Source organism: Xiphophorus hellerii, chromosome 3 (genome assembly GCF_003331165.1).
Source record: "Xiphophorus hellerii strain 12219 chromosome 3, Xiphophorus_hellerii-4.1, whole genome shotgun sequence".
NCBI classification, from domain to species: Eukaryota; Metazoa; Chordata; class Actinopteri; order Cyprinodontiformes; family Poeciliidae; genus Xiphophorus; species Xiphophorus hellerii.
In genome coordinates this window covers 1,676,340-1,703,877 of record NC_045674.1, presented here as the reverse complement: position 1 = coordinate 1,703,877, position 27,538 = coordinate 1,676,340, and the positions used below count along the sequence as shown (strand labels likewise).

The following is a 27,538-nucleotide window of genomic DNA, read 5'->3' as shown; positions in this document are numbered from 1 at the left end:
TAAGAAATGCTTTCAAGAGGAGAAATATACTTTATAGAAAGTTTTTAAGATGGAAAAACGAGAGAAGCAGAGGATAAATACAAAAATAAATTAATTACTATTTTAAGAAAATGTGAAAAATACTGCCTGATGTCCTAATAGGATTTGAGAGAGAAACTGAACATTTTGATGCTCTGATACAGATAGATTCACTGACTTTCTGACTAATTTGTGTGTTTATAGTGAGTATGATGACGACCAATCAGCTGGAAAATATCAAAACCCTTGCAACAGACAAAAAGCGACTGATTGAGGAACGAAAGATGATGGAAAACCAGATCGAGGAGGTGATCCGAGACAGACACCTGAGCGTAGTCAGAGCAGGACTTACCCGAGAGAGGCTTACTCAAGAGAGAGAGGAGCTGAACAAAGAGAGAGAAGAGCTGAGGAAAAAGATTGACGAGCTGAGCTTAGAGAAAGAAGAGCTGAGCAAAAAGAATGACGATCTGAACAATGAGAAAGATGAACTGAACAAAGAGAAACACGAGCTGAGCAAAAAAACAGCAGAGCTGAGCAGCAAGACAGAGGAGCTGAGCAAAGAGAAAGCAGAGCTGAGCAAAAACACAAAGGACCTGAACAAAGAGAAACTCGAGCTTAACAAAGAAAAAGACAAGCTGAGCGAAGACAAAAAGGAGCAGAGCCAAGAAAAAGACAAACTGAACAAAGAGAAAGACGAGCTGAGCAAAGACAAAAAGGAGCTGAGCCAGGAGAAAGAGAGACTGAACAAAGAGAAAGCAGATCTGAGCAAAGAGAAAAAGTATCTGAGCACAGAGAAAGAGGAGCTGAAGAAAGATAAAGCAGAGCTGAACAAAGAGAGAGAGAAGCTGAGAGTATTGACAGACGAGGCAGAGAACCGATGCAAAAACAGAGATGCTCTGAAAAAGTTCTTCAATCACGTCATGAGATTTAGGACATTTCCAGTTTCAGAGATGTGCCCTCTATATAGTACTTACATTTATTAACTTTGAAACTCTGAATTATTCTTTTTTTAATATTCAGTTACAAACTACAACTACAAAATTTGAAACTCTTGATTATTAATTTTACTTTTGAAATATTCAATTAACAGTTTTCAAGACACAGCTGACCATTATTACCACAGGTAGAGTGCTGAAGGTCACTTTTCTGACCACAAAGTGAGCCAGTAAAATTGATTCATTAGCAACAGGTTAACAGCCAAGTTTTCATTTCAGAGAATATTGTTTTTGTTTTTTAGTGAACCCTGTGGTATGCTACTTCTGACTAGAATGATATTGTAATTTAATCACCTTCCAATATTGATCTGCACTCTACCTTTAAAAGCTTTGCCTGAGTAATTTTGACGATTGAAAGATTATATAAATCCACATGGATTTCTTCTAGATATGTATTTTTTTATTTTTGAGATTATTTTACCAAAGTTTCACTTTATTCTGCTTTGTCTAGTGAGAACAAAATGTCCGGCTTGCAGGGAAATGGAGCCATTATACAAGGGACACTGCTACTGGATTTATCCATATGACATTGGTTTGCTAACCTGGTACCAAGGTGACATCTGGTGTTTTGATGATGGTGGAAGTTTGGTTGTAATTGATGATCTGGAAGAGCAGGTAAAACAAAACGCCACCTCTACTCTTGAAGTTTAAAGCTAATCTGGAAGTTTCTGGAAGATTAATGGCTTGACAATACTGAATAACGTACTAATTGAATCAGCGCCTCCTAATTATAATTTTGTTTAAGTGAGAATAGAAAACACAAAAGTGGAGTAAGTGTTACTTCAATACACAAGGATTTCTTAAATTGCAAGAAAAAAAAATCTTTTCATGTCATTTTAATTCTTTTCAATATCTGGCAATTGGGGTAAAAGGCCATAAACTAACTCTGATTCTAACTCTGTACAAAACTTCAACATATGTGGAAAACATCTTTATTGACTTTAATGAGCTTTTATCTCTTACATTCACCAATTATGACTGTTTAATAATTGTGGGAGATTTTAACATCCATGTTGACAAGCCCAAAGACAGAGAGGCAAAAACCTGACATATTCTTGATCATTTTGCTCTAATTCAGCATGTTAAACAATCAACACACAATCTAGGACACACACTGGACGTGATTATCAGTAAGGGTGTGAATATTTCCAGTGTCTCTGTAACTGATGTCATCCTGTCTGATCATTTTGCTGTTATGTTTTAAAATTCTTTCTCCATTGACTCACTTAGTAAAACAGCCACTATCACAAAACGTTCTTTCACAGCCAGCAGAAACATTTAATCAGTTATAGTTCATCTCACCTTTATGTTGTAACCATGAAGATGAGTTTGTAGATAACTTTCATTCTAAAATTTCAAAAATCATTGATTTTATTGACCCTCTAAAGCAGGGGTCTCAAACTCCAGTCCTCCAGTCGCTGTCCTGCAGTTTCTAGATGTGCCACAGGTACAAAACACTGGAATGAAATGACTTAATTACCTCCTCCTTGTGTAGATCAGTTCTCCAGAGCCTTAATGACCTAATTATTCTATTCAGGTGGTGCAGCAGAGGCACATCTAAAACTTGCAGGGCACCGGCCCTCCAGGACTGGAGTTTGACATCTGTGCTCTAAAGTGAAGGTTGTGTCTGGTAGGAACAAGTCTCCATGGAGACATGCGAGATATCTTTGTTTTAATAGGTAACGTCTCAACGAAGTGGATAGAAATCATGTGGGTACCCCAAGGTTCAATCCTAGGACCCCTCTCTTGGAGCGTTCACACTGAACATGTTTTGAGCGTCAGGCGCGTCTGGTTTACATTTAAAGTCTATGTGGAGCATTGGACGCGTTGAACGCACTCGACGTGTCAAACACTCAAAACGCTCCAAATGGTTCAAATTGCACTGTTAGGTGCTTTAAACGTGCCTCAACGGCCCTCCACCTGCCCTCCACCTGTCTCACATAGACTTTGAATGGAAACCAGACGTGCCTGACACTCAACATGCGTGTTGAGTGTCAGGCAATGTATGATGATGTATGATTTTTGATCTTTAACTGTGTGTTCTATGACTTTGTATTTTTGTGTGATTTTTTTATGTAAAGCACTTTGAACTGCCTTTTTGCTGAAATGCTACGCAGAGTAAAAACAAATTTTGACATCCTGTGACTTTTCAGGTTCTCCCACTTAGAAATCATGGATGAGTCTGAAATTTTCATCTGCATGTCCACTGTGAGAGACATAATCTAAAAATAAAAAAATCCACAAATCACAATTCATAATTTTTTGAATAATTTATTTGTGTTCCTGCTGCAAATAGGTATTTGAACACCTACCAATCAGCAAAAATCCTGGCCCTCAAAGGCCTGTTAGTCTAAAAAGTCCACCTCCACTCCACTTATTATCCTAAATTAGAAGCACCTGTTTTAGGTCTTTAGCAGCATAAAGACTCCTGTCCACCCCACACAATCAGTAAGACTCCAACTGGCTAAGACCAAAGACACCAGAGACAAAATTGTTGACCTCCACAAGGCTTGAAAGGGCTACAGGGCCAAGCAGCTTGGTGAAAAAAGATCAACTGTTGGAGCAATTATTAGAACATGGAAGAAGCTAAACATGACTGTCAACCTCACTCAGAGTGGGACTCCATGCAAGATCTGACCTCATGCCGTATCTATGATCCTAAGACAGGGAAAGAGGTTGTTCCTCAAAATCTTGCAATACATGGCCCTGTCATCCTCTCCTGTACCATGTGCAGAAAAATACCCCCAAAGCATGATGCTTCCACCCCCGTGCTTCACAGTAGGGATGGTGTTTTTAGGATGGCACTCATCATTCTTCATCCTCCAAAAACAGCGAGTGGAATTAAGAACAAAACATTCTATTTTGGTTTCATCTGACCACAGAACTTTCTCCCATGACTCCTCTGGATCATCCAAATGGTCATGGGGAAACTGAAGACGGGCCTGGACATGTGCAGGGGAACCGTCTTAGTGTATTACCCACAGTAACCTTGGAAACAGTGGTGCCAGCTCTCTTCAGGTCGTTGAGCAGCTCCTCGTGGTTCTGGGCTGATTCCTCGCCTCAGTTAGAGCATTGAAGATGGGTCGTGGCTGGGTCTTCCAACATGACAATGAGCCGAAGCGCACAGCCAGGAGAACCGAGGAGTGGCTCCGTAGGAAACATATCAAGGTTCTGGAGTGGCCTAGCCAGTCTCCAGACCTAAACCCCGCGGAGAATCTTTGGAGGAGCTCAAACTCTGTTTCTCAGCGACAGCCCAGAAACCTGGCTGATATAGAGAAGATCTGTGAGGAGGAATGGGCCAAAATCCCTGCTGCAGTGCAGCAAACCTGGTGAAAAACTACAGGAAACGATTGACGTCTGTAATTGCAAACAAAGACTATTGTACCAAATACTAACATTGATTTTCACAGGTGTTCAAATACTTAATTGCATCAGTAACACACAAATACATGATTAAAAAATCATATATTGTGATTTCCAGATTTTTATTTTATTTTTTTTACATTATGTCTCACACAGTGGATTTGCATCTAAGATGAAAATTTCAGACCCCTCCATGATTTCTAAGTCGGAGAACTTGCAAGGTTGCAGGGCGTTGAAATACTTATTTTCCTCACTGTATACAAATAAACTTGTTTGATAAAATCTGTTCACAGGAGTTTATCAACAATCACACCAAAAGATACAAAGGTGACCGTGGATACTGGATAGGGTTACGTAATGTTCGAAACAAATGGTTGTGGGTTGATGAACGTAGGAACACTCTTGAGTAAGATCTATTATCTATGCATATGCTGGAGTATGTAACTTTTCTAGAAAATATCTTGGTAACACTTTATTTGAAGAGGTGTGCATAAGACTGCCATTACACGGTCATAAACATGACATACCATCTGTCATGAACATGAAGAAGTCTTCATGAATATCTGACTGTTGTCATTAAGTGTCAGTAGGTAAATAATGACACTTTTAATGCAAAGTTGGCATAATTTAAAATGTCTTTATGACAACTTGTCATTAACCAATCGTCTGTCATAAATGTCATAATAGATATTATCAAAATTTAAAACGTTATGTACGTTTGTGTATTACATTACTCTAAGGTTGTTTGTTGTTAGTCTTAACTGTGACAAGGACCATTTTAATTGTGTCATTAATGTTTTCCCTTACACATTGGACTAGTTACAGATGTCATTAAGTGTTATTACACCATCAAGCTTTAATAACACATTCATTAATATTTCCCCTTACCTGAAATAAAGTGGAACAAGTAGCACCAGTTATAAAGATGTCATCAAGTGTTATTACACTGTCTAATGCTTTATTAACAGTCATTATTATTAACTCTCACCTCAAGTAAGGTGAAACAAGTAGGATCAGTTATAAAGACATCAGTAGGTGTTACTACACTATTAAATGCTATAATAACGTCATTAATATGAACTCTTATCTTTCTATTTTTGGTAAAACATTTAGATTTTTAAAATCCAATCTTTCAAATTTGTAAAACACTTATTTACTACAAATTTGGCTTCTTTTTAAGTGTGTCTTTATTCATATAGAGACAACAACACATTTAGATGCTGACAGTTTTCAGTTTGATGTCAATAAGCTGCTGTGCAATTGTTATTTTATAAATGTTCTGAGGTTCATGTTTCTGTCTTAAAGTTTCTGGATAAAAGGGACTCCCCATACTTCAGGAGCAGCACTGCATATGTCAGAAAGAAAAGCCACAGAGAGCTGGAGAGCAGAAGACATACAGAGAGATAACAAAATCATCTGTGAGCGTCCGATGATTGTTTGGCCCTATAACTAACACTGTTCTCTTCAAGTTTCAATGAGGAACACTCAACTGTGTCATCAAACTTGAATCTCGTAAATAAAAACAGACACAAATTTGGAATACACTTGAACCTAGATTGTTTTTTTTTTAAGAAGTGGTTTAACCACAGCATGTTTGAGAATTGATGTAACGCAACCTGACTGCAGGAAAGCATGTTGGTTCTATAAAAACCAAAAGAAAACTGGAGAAATGAGAAGTAAATGAAGATGGAAGACAAGGACAGAAGAGACAATTACTTCTCACTTCAGATTTGGGGATACTGGGCTACACAGCACTCTTTGTTTCAGGGAAACTGGGGATGATGAGACAGTAGAACATATTACTCTGTAAAAAATTATGACTTAAAAAGATAACAGTTGATCCAAAATTTAAATAGAATTCAAATAAATCTAGATTTTATTGTCTTATTTAGCAATAACTCGAAAAGTAAAAGTTATCAGATATTTCACTAAATTAAATGAACAGATATTTAATCTTTTTGTGTCATTCTGTTCAACATTTCATACCAGTCGGTGGCGGTAATGGACCGATTCCGTTTTTTGCCAACCGCCAATAACCATCGAAGAAGAAGTGAGCATGCAGCAAAGTCATTACTGAAGAAGCTGATTTCTGTTTTGACAGGTGGGTTAAGAGAACAAGTAATAGACATGTATCATTTTTAAAATGCTTGTAAGTTCAGGACAGTGTTTTATTGACATCGATTTTGAGATATTTCTGTGTATCAGAAGTGACTCTTTACTGCCGCTAGCTTAAATGCTAACTTCCGTTACTATAAACACCTTGCATGTTATTGTTTACATCCAGAAATTTCGGGCATGCGCAGAACAAGACGACGACTGTTTACATGTCGCTTCAGCGGCAAAACAATTCCGTTAACAAAATTAAACCTAGAGACGGAGGCATCATTAATTTATGGCAGTTCACCATAGCAAAGGGAAAATAACGCAGAAAAACAATTGAACTGCTCCAAACCACTCGTTCATTGTTCTCGGTCCCTGTGTTTGCTTCGCTACGCAGACCCGTTGCCATAGAAATGACTGACAACAGTTACACTATTATATCAATATTCAACAGTAAAATCCGTTGCTTATGTATTAACCCCAAATTAAGGCTGTTGCTAGTGGGTTTACCCCTTGTGCCCAGTGCAGCACTGAAAAACTTCAGTCCCCGTCCACCTGCTGAATGGACGCCCTTCCGGTCTGTATAAATAACGGTCAGAGCGGACAATCAGCTCCCAGATTGATTTATTCTCCATCTATTTAGGAACCAGTGAGGCCCATTGCTGTTTCCAATAGGGTTTGTCATTTAAGGCTATTTCTGTGGGGTTAAAGGCAAAGCAGGATGTAGTCTATGCCTCACTGGTTCCGTCCAGACCACAACGTGAAGCATCCGCTCGGACGTAGCAGAACTAGACTCAGCCTCCTGAATGCGATCCTGCTGGGCCTGTAGCAGGGCGACACCTGGTGGCGGTGGAGGGCATTGAACCCACCTCCAGACGTCCTACTCCATGTGCTGCTTCATAACTTTACAACAGAAACGCGATGTAATTTTCTGAGGCAACAGAAGAAGAGAGAGCTGAGCTGATTTTTATAGCCTGATTGGGATTTTTCTGGGATTTCAAAAAGATGCCCAGTGGGAGGAATGATGCGGAGAAAACAAGGTTTTAAATTAGTAAATACACATAAACATTTATGTAACCTTTCAAATAAAATAACCATTTTCATTAACACAAAATAAACAATAATGATGTAAACAGTGACATGTATAACATGCTTTGAAATTATGCTCACATTTGCATAAACATTAGCTCATACATTACAGAAATCTAAGAAACAAATGTTTCCAATCTCTGAAGTCTTTTTCTATTAATGCAAAATCAATCTACTCAAGATTATCAATAGTTCAAAATATTACTGGAGTGAATGTAAAAAGTACAGTGCAGTAAAAGTATTCCTATAAGCACTTCTTTCCTGTCCCCCGAAATGTACTAAAGTAAATATAACTAGTACTACTCACCTCTGAATATAAATAAAATTATTATCCTGTTGTTCAACTCAATCATCACTTGGCAAAAATTATCTGCTCAACTCACTGTTTGGAGAAAAAACTGTGCAAAGTTATTTGTTTTTTTCTGTTTTGCTGCCGTGATTCTAACACACATCAGGTCTCCATCGGGTTTTGTGTTTTTAATTGCTAAGAGAATCAGTCATTTTCCAACTTTTTAATGTACACCTTAGCCTGAAAACACCAAACACTGTTTTCCAATACATTGTTTGCAATCATAATTTTTTATTGCTGACATGAAAGTTTGGAAGCTAGCTGAAAGCAGGACATAAAAAATTAGACTTCCTGAAAAGATGAGAGTTTAGGCTTTCTGGCAAATCCTGTTCTGATGTAAAATATGACACATTACTGGACATCAAGTTCAGACTGAAAACATCTTTCGTCCCCGGCCTTCAACACCAATTAGAGAAAAAATAAAGGACGAAAGAAAATTACTGCAGGGAAAGTTAAGTGTTGTTTTGGGTTTTATTCATATTATTAGTTTTTGGTATCTTTGCCAATGTTATCATTCTCATTTTTATTAAGCTTAATTTTATTTTCTATTTTTATCATTAACTACCTATGGTGTTGTGTTTGTTGTGAAGCACTTTGGTCGGCTGATGTTGTTGTAAATGTGCTATATAAATAAACTTTTACTTGACATTACAGGATAAGAGATATTTACAGTTGCTAATTTTTTTTTTTACAGTTATTTATTTTATTGATCAAAACTAATAAGTCCTACCATAAAATATCCTTCTGTGATTCTGAGATGTATGAGAACATAGTTCCTTTCTTTTTAATGGAGAAAATAAATGTTTTTAGAAATATTAGTGAACTGTACCGGGTCCAGAGTGGGAAGAGACAGTCAGTTATTTATAACTGAAAAGTTTAGGCTTTGTCGTGTCTTTTTATATATTTTCCAACACTGAAATATTTGTCCTTCTATACCAATGATCACTTAGTCATTTCTTTTTTTTCGATTTATTAAAGTATCTTCTACAAGAGCAAAGATTATAAAACATATTATATGCATCAGAGTGTAAATCCTTATGGAGTGAATAGATATATTTTACAACCAAGGACAAGAGAATTGAAGAAATGTTTATGAGACAGAGTGAGAGCTCGCTTCTTGGCATGAAAGGTTTGTTACAGAAGCAGACTTGTTTTCCAAAACTGTTTGAGTAAGGAAATAACCCACAGAGCAGCGATAGAGATGCTGCATCACATCCTGACGACTTTTAAAAAGAGGAAGAAGAACCTGCCTGCTTTCCATGAGCTACAGCTGAAATCGCTCAATCAGCTGTTGGACATTTTATAATATCTAAATCTTTATTTTTCCTGTAAAGGATGGAGAACAACAGCGACGACAGTGACTCTGCTACAGTCAATGTCAACAATGGCAAACATCCTCTTACATGCAAGTGACTCTATACATATTTTACATTTTATGAGGATTAAAAAGTAACAATATTGTCCAGATGCCCTCATACATTTTTATTCCCTCTGTAGGAAGTTGTAGTTTCTTAACATGTCCTGTATCAGGAGTTGTTTTTATGTCACATGTAAACCTTGAGCTTTAATCTTTTTGTATGATCTGAGAATTGTGTGATACAAATAAACTTCATTGATTGATTAATAAATAACTTATTGATTCCATTGTTTTTTTTCAGCTGAAGAAGAAGAGGAGCCATCAACACTCCGGCTCTCTTCTCTGTTGTTGGTGTGTTTAGGGTTGCTTTGTGCCATACTGACTGCAAAAATCATCTACAGTGAGTTTCATTTCAACAGAATGAATTTTAAGTAGCTTCATTTATAACAAGTATTTAAAGGTTTAAAGCATTGGGATGCAAGCGTTCAGCAGTAGGAGGAGTTCTGAGGGTTGACAAAAAGTCAGGGACACTGAAGTGTTACCAAGAATCAGTTCAACTTATTGCTGCCCAGCTTGAAACCTGTCAAAGTCCTAAAGTTTTTAAGGAAGAGCTAAAGGTGTAGTTGAGGATGTGCGGACGTACCATCATTCAATGTCTATATGCTTCCACTAGCTCAGTTTATAACATTAAATAAGATTAGTTACCATAACTATGCGGATGATACACAGCTCTACATTACCATGTCACCAGGTGACTCTGAACCCATCCAATCACTGAACAGATGCTTAGAACAGATAAATGTGTGGATGTACCAAAACTTTCTCCAGCTGAACAGAAACAAAACTGAAGTTATTATTCTATAGAAAGGTAAAGAGGAACGATCTAGAGTCAATGCACTGCTTCAGTTATTGCAACTAAAACCTAGCGATCAGGCCCAAAACCTGGGAGTACTCTAATCCTGACCCTGGATTCTTTTGAATACATGATAACAGGATTTCTCCTGTTTGGAGTTGGCCTGGCACATCAACAAATTTGTGATGGATTTGGGAAGACTAGCAAACACTCAGATTGACATGCTGTAAGAAAGAAGCGCAAGTTGGTTGCGATCTCGCATGCAAACTTTGGACACTAAAACTCACAAAGAGAATGGAATCGATCTTCGAGAAGTTGCTAGTTGGTCTGGGGGCACCGCCATATTAATTTGGATGATTGAAATCTACCAAGAAGTATTGGTGAGACTCAATGGTAGTTTAAAATTTAAAATCTACCCAATCTAAAGCATTTTGTCTGAATTGGCTTCCTGGGTCAGTCTGGCTGTCTGTCTAGCTCAAATTTCCTGGAAGATATGCAAACAAAAGCCCTCTTTCCCATCTCCTCTCTCTCTTCCGAAGACACCTGTGCAATCACTCAAGGATTTGTGCTTAGATAATACCACCTTATCATAGACTGCAAGAACTGTTCACAGACTTATCACATTTCATGGCCACACATACACAATCCCTGATGTCACTGCCTTCACTGGCTCTGCTATATTAATGTTGCTCCATGTGCCTTTTCCTGATGTCTCATTTTTTGCCCTGTCCATCTGTATAGTTCATTAGTTTTAGAAATGATGGACTTTTAGAAATTGTGGAGTACTCACTATTTACTATTATACTTTTTAGATTATTATGCAGAGAAACTCCTATTAGTTTTTCCAAAGAAACTCATTCTGACTTATACATTATGGAGTACTTATAATTATCTTGCAGCCCAGAAAAGGAATTAGAATAAATTCATAATCCAGAGTAACACATCTAGAGAAACTACTCATTACCTTAGATCAACATTATCAGAAAAATAATCAAGAGAAACCCCTACTAGTTTGTAAATCACAAACTACTTATTCTTAAATATATATATTGTTAAATATATCTTGTTAGTTATACTTTTTTTTCTTTTTTGCTCTTTCCATTGGTTTGTTGTATTTCCTTCTAATTCATGTAAAGCACTTTGAAATACCTGGTTGCTGAAAATGTGCTATATAAATAAAATTACCTTACCTTGTCCTAACAATACTGTCTAATATCCTAATAGGGTTTGAGAGAGAAACTGAAAAAGTTGATGCTTCTCTGATACGGATAAATTTACTGGCATTCTGTCTAATTTGTGTGTTTTTATAGTGCATGTGATGACAGCCAATCAGCAGGAAAGTATCAAAAACCTTACAACAGAAAGAAGACAACTGATTGAGGAACGAAAGATGAAGGAGAACCAGATTGAGGAGGTGATCCGAGACAGACTCCTGAGCGCAGTAAGAGCGGGGCTTAACCCACAGAGGCTTACTCAAGACAGAGAGGAGCTGAACAAAGAGAGGGAAGAGCTGAGGAAAAAGAAAGAGGAACTGAGCTTAGAGAAAGAAGAGCTGAGCAAAAAGATTGACGATCTGAACAATGAGAAAGATGAACTGAACAAAGAGAAAGACGAGCTGAGCAAAAAAACAGCAGAGCTGAGCAGCAAGACAGAGGAGCTGAGCAAAGAGAAAGCAGAGCTGAGCAAAAACACAAAGGACCTGAACAAAGAGAAACTCGAGCTTAACAAAGAAAAAGACAAGCTGAGCGAAGACAAAAAGGAGCAGAGCCAAGAAAAAGACAAACTGAACAAAGAGAAAGACGAGCTGAGCAAAGACAAAAAGGAGCTGAGCCAGGAGAAAGAGAAACTGAACAAAGAGAAAGCAGATCTGAGCAAAGAGAAAAAGTATCTGAGCACAGAGAAAGAGGAGCTGAAGAAAGATAAAGCAGAGCTGAACAAAGAGAGAGAGAAGCTGAGAGTATTGACAGACGAGGCAGAGAACCGATGCAAAAACAGAGATGCTCTGAAAAACTTTTATGATGCTCTCATGAAATTTGACAATTTTCCAGTACATGATTTGTGCCCAGTATGGTGTAATTACATTTCTAGATTAACTTTGAAACTCTCATTCTATTATTCTTTTTCTTTAATATTACATTTTAAACAGTTTTACAAAACATACCAAACTATTATTACCACAGGTAGAGTGCTGAAGGTCACTTTTCTGACCACAAAGTGAGCCAGTAAAATTGATTCATTAGCAACAGGTTAACAGCCAAGTTTTCATTTCAGAGAATATTGTTTTTGTTTTTTAGTGAACCCTGTGGTATGCTACTTCTGACTAGAATGATATTGTAATTTAATCACCTTCCAATATTGATCTGCACTCTACCTTTAAAATCTTTGCCTGAGTAATTTTGATGATTGAAATATGAAATAAGTCCACATGGATTTATTCTAGATATGTATATACTGTATATTTATATGTATTATATATTATTTTACCAAAGTTTCACTTTATTATGCTCTTTCCCTTTGTCTAGTGAGACCAAAGTGCCATCATTGCACGAAACACGAGAAATCCTACAAGGGACACTGCTACTATATTTATCCATATGACATAGGTTATGCAAACTGGGACCGAAGTCGACAGTTGTGTAAGATTGAAGGTGGAGACTTGGTTGTAATTGATGATCTGGAAGAGCAGGTAAAACAAAACGCCACCTCTACTCTTGAAGTTTAAAGCTAATCTGGAAGTTTCTGGAAGATTAATGGCTTGACAATACTGAATAACGTACTAATTGAATCAGCGCCTCCTAATTATAATTTTGTTTAAGTGAGAATAGAAAACACAAAAGTGGAGTAAGTGTTACTTCAATACACAAGGATTTCTTAAATTGCAAGAAAAAAAATCTTTTCATGTCATTTTAATTCTTTTGAATATCTGGCAATTGGGGTAAAAGGCCATAAACTAACTCTGATTCTAACTCTGTACAAAACTTCAACATATGTGGAAAACATCTTTATTGACTTTAATGAGCTTTTATCTCTTACATTCACCAATTATGACTGTTTAATAATTGTGGGAGATTTTAACATCCATGTTGACAAGCCCAAAGACAGAGAGGCAAAAACCTGACATATTCTTGATCATTTTGCTCTAATTCAGCATGTTAAACAATCAACACACAATCTAGGACACACACTGGACGTGATTATCAGTAAGGGTGTGAATATTTCCAGTGTCTCTGTAACTGATGTCATCCTGTCTGATCATTTTGCTGTTATGTTTTAAAATTCTTTCTCCATTGACTCACTTAGTAAAACAGCCACTATCACAAAACGTTCTTTCACAGACAGCAGAAACATTTAATCAGTTATAGTTCATCTCACCTTTATGTTGTAACCATGAAGATGAGTTTGTAGATAACTTTCATTCTAAAATTTCAGAATGAAACGCTCCAAACAGTTCAGATTGCACTGTTAGGTGCTCTAAACGCGCCTCAATGGCCCTCCACCTGCCCTCCACCTGTCCCCACCTGCCCTCCACCTGCCCTCCACCTGCCTCACATAGACTTTGAATGGAAACCAGACGTGCCTGACACTCAACACGTGTTTGGTGTGGACGTACCATCATTCAATATCCATATGCTCCCACTAGCTCAGGTAGTAAGGAGGAAATAAGAAATAAGACAGGAAATAAGATCAGCTACCGTAACTATGCAGATGATACACAGCTCTACATTACGATGTCACCAGGTGACTCTGAACCCATCCAATCACTGAACAGATGCTTAGAATAGATAAATGTGTGGATGTGCGATCTAGAGTCAGTGCACAGCTTCACCTATTTCATGTAGAAACCAGCAACCAGGCCCAAAATCTGGGTGTAGTGATGGACTCTGACCTGAGCTTTCAGAACTACATAGAGACAGTTACAAAGTCGGCCTTCTATCACTTGCAGAACATTTTCAGGGTAAAGCAACTAATGTCCCAGCAAGATCTAGAGAAACTCACCATGTGTTTATCTTTAGTCACATTGATTACTGCAACAGTGTATTTATAGGTCGGCCTAAAAACTTAATCCTCAGTCAACATTATAATGTTGATTGCTTCAACACTTGAGAAAATGCAATGCTTTCATTTTTATTGTGTGTTCTATGACTTCATATTTTTGTGTATTTTGATATAAAGCTCTTTGAACTGCTTTTTTCTGAAATATGTTATACAAATAGACTTGATTGATTAATAGCTCGAGGTAAAAAAGATTTATGACAATCTAAAATAAAATCTGTTCACAGGAATTTATCAACAATCACACCAAACAATACGATTCTGATAACCATGGATACTGGATAGGGTTACGTCATTTTCGACGCAATTGGTCCTGGGTTGATGGACGTAGGAACTTTCTTGAGTAAGAACTATGATCTAGAAATATGTATATTTGAAGCTGCACTATGTAACTTTTCTAGAAAATATCTTTTTACACATTTGTTGATGTCAGGATCTGTGTTTTCTGTGTTCATTTAGAGTTTTTTGTGTCCTTGCGTCTCTTCGTTGTCCTGTCCTCCCCTTGATTGTTCCCAGGTGTGTCTCGTCTCTGTGATTACCCTCCCGTGTATTTAACTCCACCTGTGTTCTTTGTTCCTTGTCGGGTCCCCGTCTAATGTGCGTTCGTGTTGTTCCGTGTCCATTCCTTTTTACGGTTGCTACCGGTGTCGAGCCCTGGTTTCCGCTCGGCCGTGCTGCCCGTTATTTTGGACTGTGTTATTCTGGACATTCTTTATTAAATTCATTATTCATCATTCCTGGGTCCGCTGCCTCTGCCTCACCACCTCACCCGCACCACTTCATGACAGAAGGACCCGACCAAACCGAACGGTGAGGCTGCCCAATTATGGACCCAGCAGGAGTGGGGTTTCCCCCTAAAGGGCAGAGCGGCCCGTGGCGGAGGTCCGGCAGGGAGGACAGGGAGCTGGCGGAGGCTCTCGCCGACCTGCAGCGGGAGCTTTTCCGGGGAACAAGGCTGGTGTTAGCACCCCCCGGATATGGCCCCCGCCGATTCCTTCGTCCGGGAAGCCAGCGACGTGAGCCGCCGGTGGAGCCAGCCCCTCGTCGCCTTCCGGAGCTGTCACCTCCACGGTCAGCCCGGAGACAGCGACGTGAGCCGCCGGCAGACCCGGCCCCTCGTCGCTTTCCGGAGCCGCCACCTCCACGGTCAGCCCGGAGACAGCGACGTGAGCCGCCGGCAGACCCGGCCCCTCGTCGCTTTCCGGAGCCGCCACCTCCACGGTCAGCCTGGAGACAGCGACGTGAGCCGCCGGTGGACCCGGCCCCTCGTCGCCTTCCGGAGCTGTCACCCCCGCGGCCGGTTCCAAGGCTTCGCTGCGGCTCGCCCCCGCGGCCGGTTCCAAGGCTTCGCTGCGGCTCGCCCCCGCGGCCGGTTCCAAGGCTTCGCTGCGGCTCGCCCCCGCGGCCGGTTCCAAGGCTTCGCTGCGGCTCGCCCCCGCGGCCGGTTCCAAGGCTTCGCTCCGGCTCGCCTCCGCGGCCGGTTCCAAGGCTTCGCTGCGGCTCGCCTCCGCGGCCGGTTCCAAGGCTTCGCTTCGGCTCGCCTCCGCGGCCGGTTCCAAGGCTTCGCTGCGGCTCGCCTACGCGGCCGGTTCCAAGGCTTCGCTCCGGCGCACCCGAGGCCGAGTCAGCCGGCGTTCCAGCCGGCGCACCCGAGGCCGAGTCAGCCGGCGTTCCAGCCGGCGCACCCGAGGCCGAATCAGCCGGCGTTCCAGCCGGCGCACCCGAGGCCGAATCAGCCGGTGTTCCAGCCGGCACCCGAGGCCGAATCAGCCGGCGTTCCAGCCGGCGCACCTTCCGAGACTCCCAGTGTTCCTTCCGAGACTCCCAGTGTTCCTTCCGAGACTCCCAGTGTTCCTACCGAGACCCTGACCTTCTGCGTTCCTCCTGAGACCCTGACCTTCTGCGTTCCTCCTGAGACCCTGACCTCCAGCGTTCCTCCTGAGACCCTGACCTCCAGCGTTCCTCCCGAGACCGAGACTCCCTGCGTTCCACCCGAGACCGAGACTCCCTGCGTTCCACCCGAGACCGAGACTCCCTGCGTTCCACCCGAGACCCAGACCCCCAGCATTCCGACCGAGACCCCCTGTGCTCCACCAGAGACCCTGCCTCGGGGGGCTCGTCGTCGCCGTCTGTGGGCGGCCCCCGGGACTCATCGCCACCTCCAGCGCCGGGGACGGCCGCCGGACCGCCTCCGGGGTTCCCGCCTCCAGCGCCGCGGACGGCCGCCGGACCGCCTCCGTGGTTCCCGCACTCCAGCGCCGCGGACGGCCGCCGGACTGCCTCCGTGGTTCCCGCCTCCGTGGTTCCCGCCTCCGTGGTTCCCGCCTCCAGCGCCGCGGACGGCCGCCGGACCGCCTCCGTGGTTCCCGCCTCCAGCGCCGCGGACGACCGCCGGACCGCCTCCGTGGTTCCCGCCGCTGCGGACGACCGCCAGACCACCTCCGTGGTTCCCGCCTCCTTTGCCTCCGCCCACCCTGTGGGTAGTTTTTTGTTTGTTTATGGACTCTTGGCCCTTCTTGTGTTTCCGCCCACGATGGTGGGTAGTTTTTTGTTTTTCTGGACTCTGGCCCCCCGTCCAGCGCCCCTCCGCCCACCCTTGTTGTGTTTTTGTTTTTTCTGGACTCTGGCCCCCCATCCGGCGCCCCTCCGCCCACCCTTGTTGTGGTTTTTTTTTTGGGCGTCTGGTAGCCGCCCTTGAGGGGGGGGTACTGTCAGGATCTGTGTTTTCTGTGTTCATTTAGAGTTTTTTGTGTCCTTGCGTCTCTTCGTTGTCCTGTCCTCCCCTTGATTGTTCCCAGGTGTGTCTCGTCTCTGTGATTACCCTCCCGTGTATTTAACTCCACCTGTGTTCTTTGTTCCTTGTCGGGTCCCCGTCTAATGTGCGTTCGTGTTGTTCCGTGTCCATTCCTTTTTACGGTTGCTACCGGTGTCGAGCCCTGGTTTCCGCTCGGCCGTGCTGCCCGTTATTTTGGACTGTGTTATTCTGGACATTCTTTATTAAATTCATTATTCATCATTCCTGGATCCGCTGCCTCTGCCTCACCACCTCACCCGCACCACTTCATGACAGTTGAAGCTGTGACCATGTTCTAACAGTATGGTATCAGATAGATAACGGTAGTGATAAAGATCACTAGAGCCAAGAAAGTCCTTTCAAAAAATTTGACCTTTAAAATCTGATTTTCCAAGTTTGGAAAACAGCTTTTCATTTACTTTGAGTCTGACTTCTTTTCAAGTGTGTCTTCATTCATATAGAGACAACAACGCATTTAGATGCTGACAGTTATCAGTGTGATGTCAATAAGCTGCTGTACCATTTTAATTTTATAAATGTTCTGAGTTTCATGTTTCTGTCTTAAAGGTTCTGGATTAAGGGGATTCCCCATTCTTCAGGAGCAGCCCTGCATATGCCACGAAAAAAAGCCACAGAGAGCTGGAAGGCAGAAGACAAACTGGAAGCATACAAATTCATCTGTGAGCGTCTGGAGATTTCTTGGCCCTTTAGCTAACACTGTTCTCTTAAAGCTTCAATGAGGAATACTCAACTGTGTCATCAAATTTTGGCGAATCTCATGAATAAAAAATCAATCTCTGAAAGTTAAGTTTTAAATTGCAGTTGCTATAGTTCTCCTAACATGGCAACTGAGATTCTGTCCACAGTCACATCTGTAGGTTTGTTTTCATCCACAGAAGCACTTCCCCCTCTGAGCGGTCCATTTATTGTCCATTTATCTGGTCCTCACACTATGAGGTCCATTTATCTGGTCCTCACACTGAGGTCCATTGCTTTGGGAACGTTCGCTCCACAATAAGCAAGCCAACTTCCGCTTCGATAGTAGGAACCTTTACATCTTCCAGATGTGGCCAGATGTTAACATCCTCCTGCAGGGAATATTCTGTTTTTTTTAGTACTTAAATTTTTACAGAGCAATTACACAGCCATACATCAGCAATAATTAACACAAGTTTTTCCATATGACAATATGTGAAATAAATTAGTTACACTTTTGCAGGTAATTAAACATTTTTTAAAATAGGATGTGTTAAAGAAAGAATAGACAGTCAGTATTCTGACTGATTAATTCTGATGTTCATTTCATTTCACTCCTAAATATGATTTTATTGCTCTCTGTTCTTTTCTTTTTATATTTAACAATCATGACATCTGTCTGAGTGACGCGGTGGCACACAATAACTGAAGCCACTCTAAGTATAAGCTTTATCAAAACCCAAAGTTTTATGCCAAATCATAATGATAATATAATAAAAAAACACGTTCTCTTATTTTTTAGTCTTCACAGAGCAGGAATTTACTTACATGTGAATATTGTTTTTCACCCAACCACAAAGATGTGATAAATATGTGATCTGAATGTCTTTTACTTTGTAATGTTTACAGATTTTCTGCTTATGTTCCCATAAATCTGTCACATTTTGAAGCTCTTGCTGCTTTGTACTGAAGTGGAAACGATTGTAAATCTGAAGTTAAATCACTTATGATTATTTTATTCGTTTGGTGATTTATAGTTTTTACCGTAAAGATTACTTTAGTTTTACCAGTTGTATTTGTCAGTTGGAGTCAGGCAGCCAACGTGGCCACAAGAGGGAGCCATACACTGTCTGCTCTTTCTGCAGACCAGTTTTTAAGTAGAAGAAGCTTCGTCTGCCAAAGATTTATTAAATTCATCTGGATATATAAAATAACTAGACCTGTTTAGTTGGTCTTGTGTCATTTTTATAAACTTTTATTCGTTACATCTGTTTCATTTAATGTAGGATTTCACGATGCATTTCCGTTTGATCGTTTTAAACAGCTTTAGGCCTGAATAAATTTATTATTGTCTGATAATCTTTCATCCGTCCAATTTATTTTCTTTTTTAAGGGAGATTGATTGACTTTTCATTTTGTTTGTTTTATATTTTCTTTGTTTTTCATGATTCATTTTGTTTCCCATATTATCAGCTTGTTTAAATTTCGTTTTTTGTTCATTTTTCAAACATATTTACCGAAGTAAATAAATGTCAAAAATATCTACGTTTGTTTAATCTTTTTACTAAATGCTGTTTTTTGCTTGTATCGCAGTGACTGTATGATGTAAAACCACTGAACTGCTTTTTTCCTGTTTTTAAAAAAAAAAAATTCTCTAAGCAAAAATAGTTTTATTGCGAGCGTATTGTCAATGTTCGTTGATTAAAATTAATCTTTTTAGTGTCTAAAGAGATCTTCTGGACATCTGGGAGTTTTACCCAATATTTGATGTGATTGATGTACTTTTTATCACAAGACTGTAAAACACGGAAATCCTTCTGCTGATCACGTCAGCAGGGGTGGGGGGGCAAACATTTATTAATCGATCTCTTTAAAAAAAAAAATCAATACTTTAGATGATTTCAAGCTGAATGACGCGGTGATCAGAGTTCAGTTGACGCTGGCCGCTGCGCTGTAATTACCTGCAGCGGGACAAAAGGTGAGTCATGAGCAAAGTCCAGCTGGCCAATCAGCGCTCAGGATCGACTCCAGGAAACGCAGTCCTTCTCCAGCACCTGCTCAGCCTGAAGTGGGACAAACAGCTGCTACACCTGAGACAACTTCTGGTTTTCTGATCGGGACAGTGTGCGCACAGCAGCGATGGTTTGCGGAGGATTCATTTGCACCAAGAACGCGCTTTCTGCGCTCAACGTCCTTTATATTGTGAGTATCTCTGACGAAATTCCGGGGTTTATCTTTGGGAGGAGGTGAAAGGCTGGAAAATGGCAACCGGGCTGATCGGGAGGTTTTACCTGCTGTTATTATTCAAGAAGTCCTAAAAGCAGGCAGCAGGTGATCAGCGCTGTCTTCATGTTCCTGCTGCTGCTTTATTCAGTCTGCTTCACTTGGCGTCTAACAGCATAATTAAACATCAACAAAACTACAAAAACTTTTTTTAAAATCCCTGAGCTTTACATTAAGAGTCATAATATGGCGTCATGTTTAAGATTAAACTCCTGTTTTCTGGAGTAAGCAGGAAAAGCTCCTAGGAAACACTAAAGGCCAAGGAAATGTCTGGTTAATAGGAGTCTGTTTTTTTTCTGTTGAATATTCAAAAATAATAAAAAATGTGAAAACACCAGGTTCAACATCTGTGAGGATTTAATTAGAGAAAGAAGCTAATATTTATAGACACACCTCTAAATGTCAGTTGAAACCTTTGAGTTGATTGAAACCCATGACAGACTCCACAGTGACGTTGCTGCCCATCCCTTAGTGGAAGCGGAGGCTCATGGAAGCTGAGTAGCTGTTTTAAATAAACACACCTAAGAAATTCAGACCAATTACATAATAGGTTTGCGTGGATAGGGGGCAAAAAGTTCAGAGAGGTTGTGACAAACAACCAAAATGAAAATGCTGCACAATGAGAACAAAGTTCTGCAGTTGGGTGAACCTGCGCTTGGAGATGGAGAGGGAAGCTTGTGATGAGCCGGTTATCTCACCAGTTATGAGTTTTTTCTGTTTGATAGTAATAAAGTTGTACCAACATGTGATTTTCCATGTTGGTGACCATGGTTACTGTTGATTACAGTAACCATGGTTACTGTTGATTACAGTAATCATGGTTACTGTTGATTACAGATTACAGTAATCTGCTGATGTTAAAATATCTCAGCTTCCTGAGAAGTTGGAGGCGTTATTATAAATAATTTCGGTGTCTGGTAAAGATGCCTGGTGTCCGTCTGTCTCCACCTGCTCAACCTGCTTTCCCTGAAGATCCAGAGGCTTAAAGCTGGGCTGTGGCTGCCGCTCCGCCCAGTCAGGAAACTCTCTGACCGCTGTGTTCACCCAGCAGGTCTGGATGCTCCATTCCAATTCTTTGCTGAAATCAGACTTTTCTTTTTTTTCTTATTTAGCCTTGTCTTTTTCATGATTAAATCTGAATGCAGTCAGACTTCTGTGTGAATGACTTGGGTCCCCAAAACCACCCGCATGCGCAGAAGAAGCCCCTGAGAACCTGAGAGGTCTGGAAGGTTGATACAACAACAGATCTTTAATGTAATGTGGTGATTTATAAACTAACATCAGTATTTTAAAGTCTATTCTCTGAGCTACAGGGATCCAGTGGAAGAACTGTAGAACTGGGTGCTGTGCTCCACCGTCCTGGTTTTAGTCAGAACGCCAGCAGCAGCGTTCTGGATCAGCAGCAGCTGGAATATTGATTTTATACATTTTTTTAGTAAGACTTGTAAAGACACTGTTGCAGTAATCAGTGTGACTAACAATAAACACATGGATGAGTTTCTCTGATGCAGAGACATTAGTCCTCTGATCCTAAAGGTGATAGAAGTCTGACTTTGTGACCGTCTTTATGTGGCTCTGAAGGTTCAGGTCAGAGTTCATCACTTCTCCCAGATTTCAGCCTGATTTCTGGTTTTCAGCTGTAATAACTGAAGCTGTGTGTGACTCTAGATTGTTCCTCTTTAGGTTCAAAGACAATAACTTCAGTCTTGTTTCTGTTAAGTACCAGTGACCTCCAGGTCGGATGAATCCAACTCATTTGTAAAGATCTGATGTATATCAGATTTAGGACCACATATTCTGGGTCGCATTTGTAAAAATCTGATCTGTGTTGTTCAAAGTGTCATGAAAAGATTAGATGCAGTTCCCATGGGGGCAAAAAACTGGCTTTGGGTCACTTCAGGCTGCAGTGTGAGTGGAGCCTAAGTGGCACGGATTGGATTTTTTTGGAAGGCAAAAGGATTGAATTGAGCCGTTCAGACCGCTGTGAAAAGACCAGCTGTAGGTTGCATTTGCTTGCTGTGTGTCTGTAGCCCCCAGCAACCCTGACCATGCCTGTTCCTTCCTCCTTATCGGGTTTCACAGGAAACGCTTACAAGCTACAGAATGTTACTCTGCTGTGCTGCCACCAGCCAGCCAGCAGGAAGCGACTCTTTGTTAACCTTTCCGCCTGTTGTGTGTTTTTGGACACGGTTATAAAGTGACAGTCAGCTCAACACCAGCAGGTTAAAATGCATCAACTGGTCACATGTTGACTCAAGTTATGCTTTTTTATTTTTTGCAGTTCCATCTTCCAGGGTTTGTTGCGATGTGCAGTTTGAAAAATGCTAATTTAAATGCTATATTTAAATATTATTATTATATTAGTACTATATTAGTATTTAAATTCTAATTAGTTGAAGATCATGTCCAACTTCCTGAAGTTTCCTCAGGTCGTTTTGGTAGAGGTTAGTTAGCTCAGTGAAGAAAGCATCTAAAAGCAAAATGAAAAAGCAGACGATGTCTAAGTTTGCCAGGAAAACTTATCGAGTTTTTACATCAGTGTCTTTTCTCAGTTTTTATGTTTGGGATGCACTTTGGCAAAATGCAGCTTTTGTCTCTACATTTAGTGGACCGTCAGGATCCACTGAATGAAAGAAACGGCACCAAAGTTTCCTTAATATGCTACTAATAGTTTTACGTGTACAAAAAATATTTGTACACTAAAATAAAGTTAAAATGTCAAAAGTTCTGCAGGCTGCAGAGCGCGGCAGATGTCACGGTGGTTCAACTTAAAAGCGAAACCACAAAAAACAATCTGCGTTAAAAAGCTCCCATGACCATTCTTCAGTCTGATTATTAATTTTTAGCTTCACTGCATACAAGCATTTAATTTAAGAGGCCAAACAAACTTAACTGACCAGTAACATTTAGGTTTAGGACGTTCAGACGCTCATAGATGTGGGTCACGTACAAAATGTTTTGGCACAAGACAATTAAAAAAAAAAAAAAAATTCACAATTTTGTTAATAGTAAATGATCAAATTTAATGACTAAAATTTTTTTTTATTCAAAGGAAAATCTCAAAGTGCGTAAAACTGTTGCTGTGAAGATGATGGCTCTGATCAATCTAAGGATAAGGAACCCAGCAGAACAGAACCGTCTGACACACACTCCCTCCGAGTTCTTCCATTGGTGACGTTCTCCAGCAGAACCGAAGCTGCCATCATTACACACACCTTCATCAATCCTGTCCGATTTGGAGTTGATCTGCTGGTCGTTTTATTTTTCAGTCAGAACAAAAGTGACCCACATACAACATGCATCAGAAACAAATCATTTACATTTGAATCAGGTTTTTATATGCAAGTAGGATTTTCAATCATTTTATGTCTTTTATATAAGTTTGTGTGTGTTACCTGTATGATGATAAATGTGTCTCAGTTTCGTCGTTTAAGATTAAACGATAACATAACTCTGAAAAACATCTGGTCCTTGAGTTAAAGACTGAAGTCACATTTCGGTGTTTCTTTGAGTTTTGGTGCTTTGCGTGCGCCGCTCACTAACTGCAGGAAGATGGCGCTATGCAAACTTTCACACCATGTTCATTTTTCTACATGTCGACTTGTGTATAAAATATGCCATTTTTCTGCGCATCCTCGTTTTATGCATGAGTGGCCTGATTTTTCTGCTCCCCTCAGATGGTGAGTCTGCTGCTGATCGGGGTGGCTGCCTGGGGGAAATGGTTCGGCCTGGTCTCCAGCATCAGCGTGGTGGCGGCGGTCATCGGCGTGGGCGTCTTCCTGCTGCTGGTGGCCTTGGTGGGGCTTTGCGGCGCCCTGAAGCACCAGCAGGTCCTGCTCTTCTTCGTATCCTTTACGTCGGTTCCGGTCCACGGTTCATCTCCTCCCCTTCCAGGATGTCAGAGTTCCTCAACCTCCACCAGTACATGATGATCCTGTTTGTAGTGTTTGTGCTGCAGTTCTCCATCTCCTGCGCTTGTCTGGCTCTCAACACGGACCAACAGGTCGGTCCATCTCTGCTGAATTAAATGATCTAACATTTAGCTTTAAGATTTTTAGATTATTTTCCTTCTGCAAAGCTTTAAAGTTTTTACACATGTGGTTTTACGAATAGCGGAAACTGAACTTTGTTCTAAATGGTACAAACTAGTCCGATTAATCGTGATGATTTATTTATTATGCTGTTGAATTAAGTGGAGCAGAAAAGTCTGAGGTTTCACTTGTTGCTGGTATATTTTAGTGCTACAAATGATCCAATGATCACTAAATGAATGCTGTTGCTGCATTTTAGACAATAAGATGTTTTTCTTATTTTAAAAACAGTTATTTGTTGTTTATCTTTTAATGTATGTAATACTGGATAAAAACGGCAGAATGTGGCCGTTTTGTTTTATCTGATTTAATCTTCAGAATAATCGATTTACTAGAAATAATTGTATATCAGTGCTCCAGATGTCTGAGGAAGGAGACCAGAACCTTCAGCCGGGTTCTGATGGTTTGGGTTTGGACCTTTTCCTCACCTTTCAGCAGCGATGAGGCTTTTAGAGCAACGTCTGCTGCCTTCCAGTCCAAAATCCTCTCCAGGTTTTTCATCAAAAGATGGACAACAGTCCTGGCTGAGGAACAGGACGGTTCTGTCGGGTTCTGATGGGTTCTGTCGGGTTCTGACAGACGACGTTGGGTCACGTAGAACCGAACTGGGCGACGACCCGTTTTCAGGACAGAATGACGGCAGCAGCTGTTGCTCCTCATGTCTGTGTGAAAACAAATGCATCATATTTTCATAAAGATCAAAAGTGAATGACAGAGAAAACTATGAGCATCCTAAGAAAAAAAACTTTACGAGAATAAAGTCAAAATAACAAAGTAGTTTTAAGACTAGTCTATTCTGGTAATATTACAACTTCTTGTAATATTTTCTATTTTTGTTATATTATCTCATGATTTAGATTTTATTCTGTATGATTTCTCCTAATGTTATCATTTTTAATCGACCCTGATGCTGCATTAGAATCGTTTCATTCAGTCGACTGTCTGGGTTTCATGTCTGGTTGTGTGAATTCAGCCTTTGACTCTAAATGTGGTTTCATGACCAGAACCAGCTGCTGGAGGTCGGCTGGAACAAGTCCGAAGTGACTCGGGAAGACGTGGAGAAAACTCTGAACTGCTGCGGCTTCTCTTCTGTTAACCAAAGCGACTCCTGCCCCGCTGTGAGTCAAACCTCTTCCTCCTTCCTCCCCTCTGCTGGAACTCGATGTGTTTTCTCTGACTCTGTCCTGCCGCCGTTCAGCAATGCTTCGCCACCCCGGAGTCCTGCAGGAGCTGCTCACAGATCCTGCAGGAGTACGCCGGCCAGGTGCTGCGCTTCGTGGGCGGCATCGGCCTCTTCTTCAGCTTCACTGAGGTCAGTCAGTCGGTCTGTCGGCTGATCGATGCGCCTGCAGGCTCGATGCCTCCAGTCAGGGTGAAGCTCGGTGGACATTTAAAAGCTCTTCCTGTTTGTTCCAGATTCTTGGCGTGTGGCTGACCCATAAGTACCGGAACCTGAAGGACCCTCGATCGAACCCCGGAGCCTTTCTGTAGCCGCTCTGACCGAAGTGAACCCAACATGCTGCGATTCCTGTGGCTCTGTCTGTGGAAATGACTGTTTAATTTGATTTACTGCAGGATCTGTTGCATCCGTCTGATCAGTCGTCTCTGCTCTTCCTGTTTACCTGTGTAACATGTCACTATCAGTCTCTATTTAAGCTCGTCGTCGTTTTGTCTGTTGGAGTTTAAAGTGGAAATGAAGTTCGTCCCTTTGAGGTGAAAAGAAAACGAATTCCTCTGAAAGCAGTGAAATTTATTTTCTCTGCAGGTTTTTAAAGTGATTTGTTGTTTAAAACTGTGAAGGAATAAATGAAGAACTAAAGATCTGCTTGATTCTTTACTTCTGGAAGCTTTAAGGCCGAAGTTCTCAGTTTGCCTCTTAAGTCATTAATTGGGGGAAAAATCAGTTTTATTTGCAAAAGATTAAAGATTTATGTTCTTTTTTTCCAGTTAAATATTCACTCTGACCTTTTAGCCTTAAACAGAGAAACGATTAGTAAAACAAATGAGCTCAGATTTCTGGTAAGTAAATTTTTAATGAAATGAAACTGAAGCAAATGTTTGTGGATTCCAAAGTGGGATTGTGATTAAAATCCAAATCTGATAAACTGCATTCCCCCAATGTAAGTGGATAAAATATATATTTTTTGACAAGGATCATAACCTGCATATTTCTCAATGTCTGATTCTCTTGCATAAAAGGCTGAAACGGCTGCAGCGTTCACCTCCACCTTTCAGAAATCACCATGGAGACAGAGTCACCATGGAGACCGAGACCCCTCACCGGTTCTGTTTGCTCCATTAGGCCGCGCCGGGCCTCTAACTGGACTGCAGCAGTTTTCCAGGGATCAGCTGGAGCTGCAGGAGGCCGGATCCGATCAGGGATCCGATCTGATCTGATCCGGTTCTACCAGGATGTGTAAACTTTAAACACTCCTTCTGCAAACAGCTGGACGGGTTACTGACCCGGTCGCAGGTTGGGACTGAAGCTACAGGAAAAGAAGAGTTTCTTATAAAATCCAACATCCTCATTACAGCTGCTGGTTCTGTGAAGGTTTGTGGAGCATCTTCAGGAGTTTGTAGTTTTTAAAAGGTTTGAATCTCACAACCTTTCCTGTCCATCTCCACAAAATACAACTGGACGCAAAGCTGGTCATCCTATAAATAAAACTCATTTGAGTCGATTTCAGAAGAAACTTTTAACACATAGCAAATAGATTTTGGATTACTAACAAGATTAAAGACGTTTCATGCAAAATTACTCATAAAATCTATCCTAAGGTGAATTTTCATTCTAGAAGAAAGAATTTGAATCTGTTTACTGATTCACATCCTGAAACTTCTCCACCTGTTCAGGTGTTGTCCTCTTCTTAATGCTTTTGACAGAATATGTTTGTTTTTATCCACAATATAGAAGCAAAATTTATGCTTTTATAGAAACGTCTTATTTGGCCTCACTGGTGAACGGATCCTTAACGAGTCTGAGTTTCTCATAAATCTTTTATTACTGTCTAAATATGGTATTTGTTAGAGATTTTTTGGTATTATCATTTTATTCTTACTCTAGTTCACCTTAAGTCTATAGATCTTAGTGATTTTCTGTTTAAAGTGATTTTCTGTTTAAAGTGTTCTCTTCTTTAAATGACCTGGAGGTCACTACTGTCTGTTCAACTTTACGAGAAATAGATAACACTGAGTTTCTCAGACTTTAAACCCTTTTGCAAGAACACCTATTGTTTTCTTGACAGTATTGACCGAGATTTGAACCGGGCTCAGACCTTTGATCAGATGTCACATCTGGACCTGGGTTGTTAGATGTTTGGGTTAGAAGCTTTACGACCTCTGTTGTTTTTCCTGACTGCCCCCTTGCCTGTCCTTCTTTGACAATAAAAACAGGAGTTTTTGTGAGAACAGGTCAGAACGCTCTGTAGAACTGATCGGAGGAGAGGTTTTGATAGAGCCTTCTCCTTTTGCAAAAGCTCTACATAAAATTCATATAC

At 40.8% G+C, this 27,538-nt stretch overlaps 3 protein-coding genes across 3 annotated transcripts; all 3 read left to right on the top strand.

The window, feature by feature from the left end:
- The first annotated feature begins 79 nt into the window (after nucleotides 1-79).
- On the top strand, nucleotides 80-6,143 carry LOC116717948 (C-type lectin domain family 10 member A-like). The gene is made up of 4 exons (XM_032559631.1): nucleotides 80-984; nucleotides 1,465-1,628; nucleotides 4,670-4,782; nucleotides 5,682-6,143. The coding sequence occupies exons 1-4, from the start codon at nucleotides 228-230 to the stop codon at nucleotides 5,827-5,829; spliced, it is 1,182 nt and encodes a 393-aa protein (XP_032415522.1). The 5' UTR covers nucleotides 80-227; the 3' UTR covers nucleotides 5,830-6,143.
- A 5,297-nt stretch (nucleotides 6,144-11,440) lies between these two features.
- Nucleotides 11,441-19,056, top strand: LOC116716597 (C-type lectin domain family 4 member M-like). The gene is made up of 4 exons (XM_032557426.1): nucleotides 11,441-12,196; nucleotides 12,647-12,810; nucleotides 14,405-14,520; nucleotides 17,539-19,056. Exons 1-4 carry the CDS (start codon nucleotides 11,443-11,445, stop codon nucleotides 17,684-17,686), a joined length of 1,182 nt encoding a protein of 393 aa, XP_032413317.1. The 5' UTR covers nucleotides 11,441-11,442; the 3' UTR covers nucleotides 17,687-19,056.
- Nucleotides 19,057-19,678: 622 nt separating this feature from the next.
- LOC116715724 (tetraspanin-13) lies at nucleotides 19,679-25,860 on the top strand. The gene is made up of 6 exons (XM_032556354.1): nucleotides 19,679-19,869; nucleotides 23,628-23,795; nucleotides 23,873-23,953; nucleotides 25,046-25,159; nucleotides 25,240-25,353; nucleotides 25,458-25,860. The coding sequence occupies exons 1-6, from the start codon at nucleotides 19,807-19,809 to the stop codon at nucleotides 25,530-25,532; spliced, it is 615 nt and encodes a 204-aa protein (XP_032412245.1). The 5' UTR covers nucleotides 19,679-19,806; the 3' UTR covers nucleotides 25,533-25,860.
- Nucleotides 25,861-27,538: the final 1,678 nt, after the last annotated feature.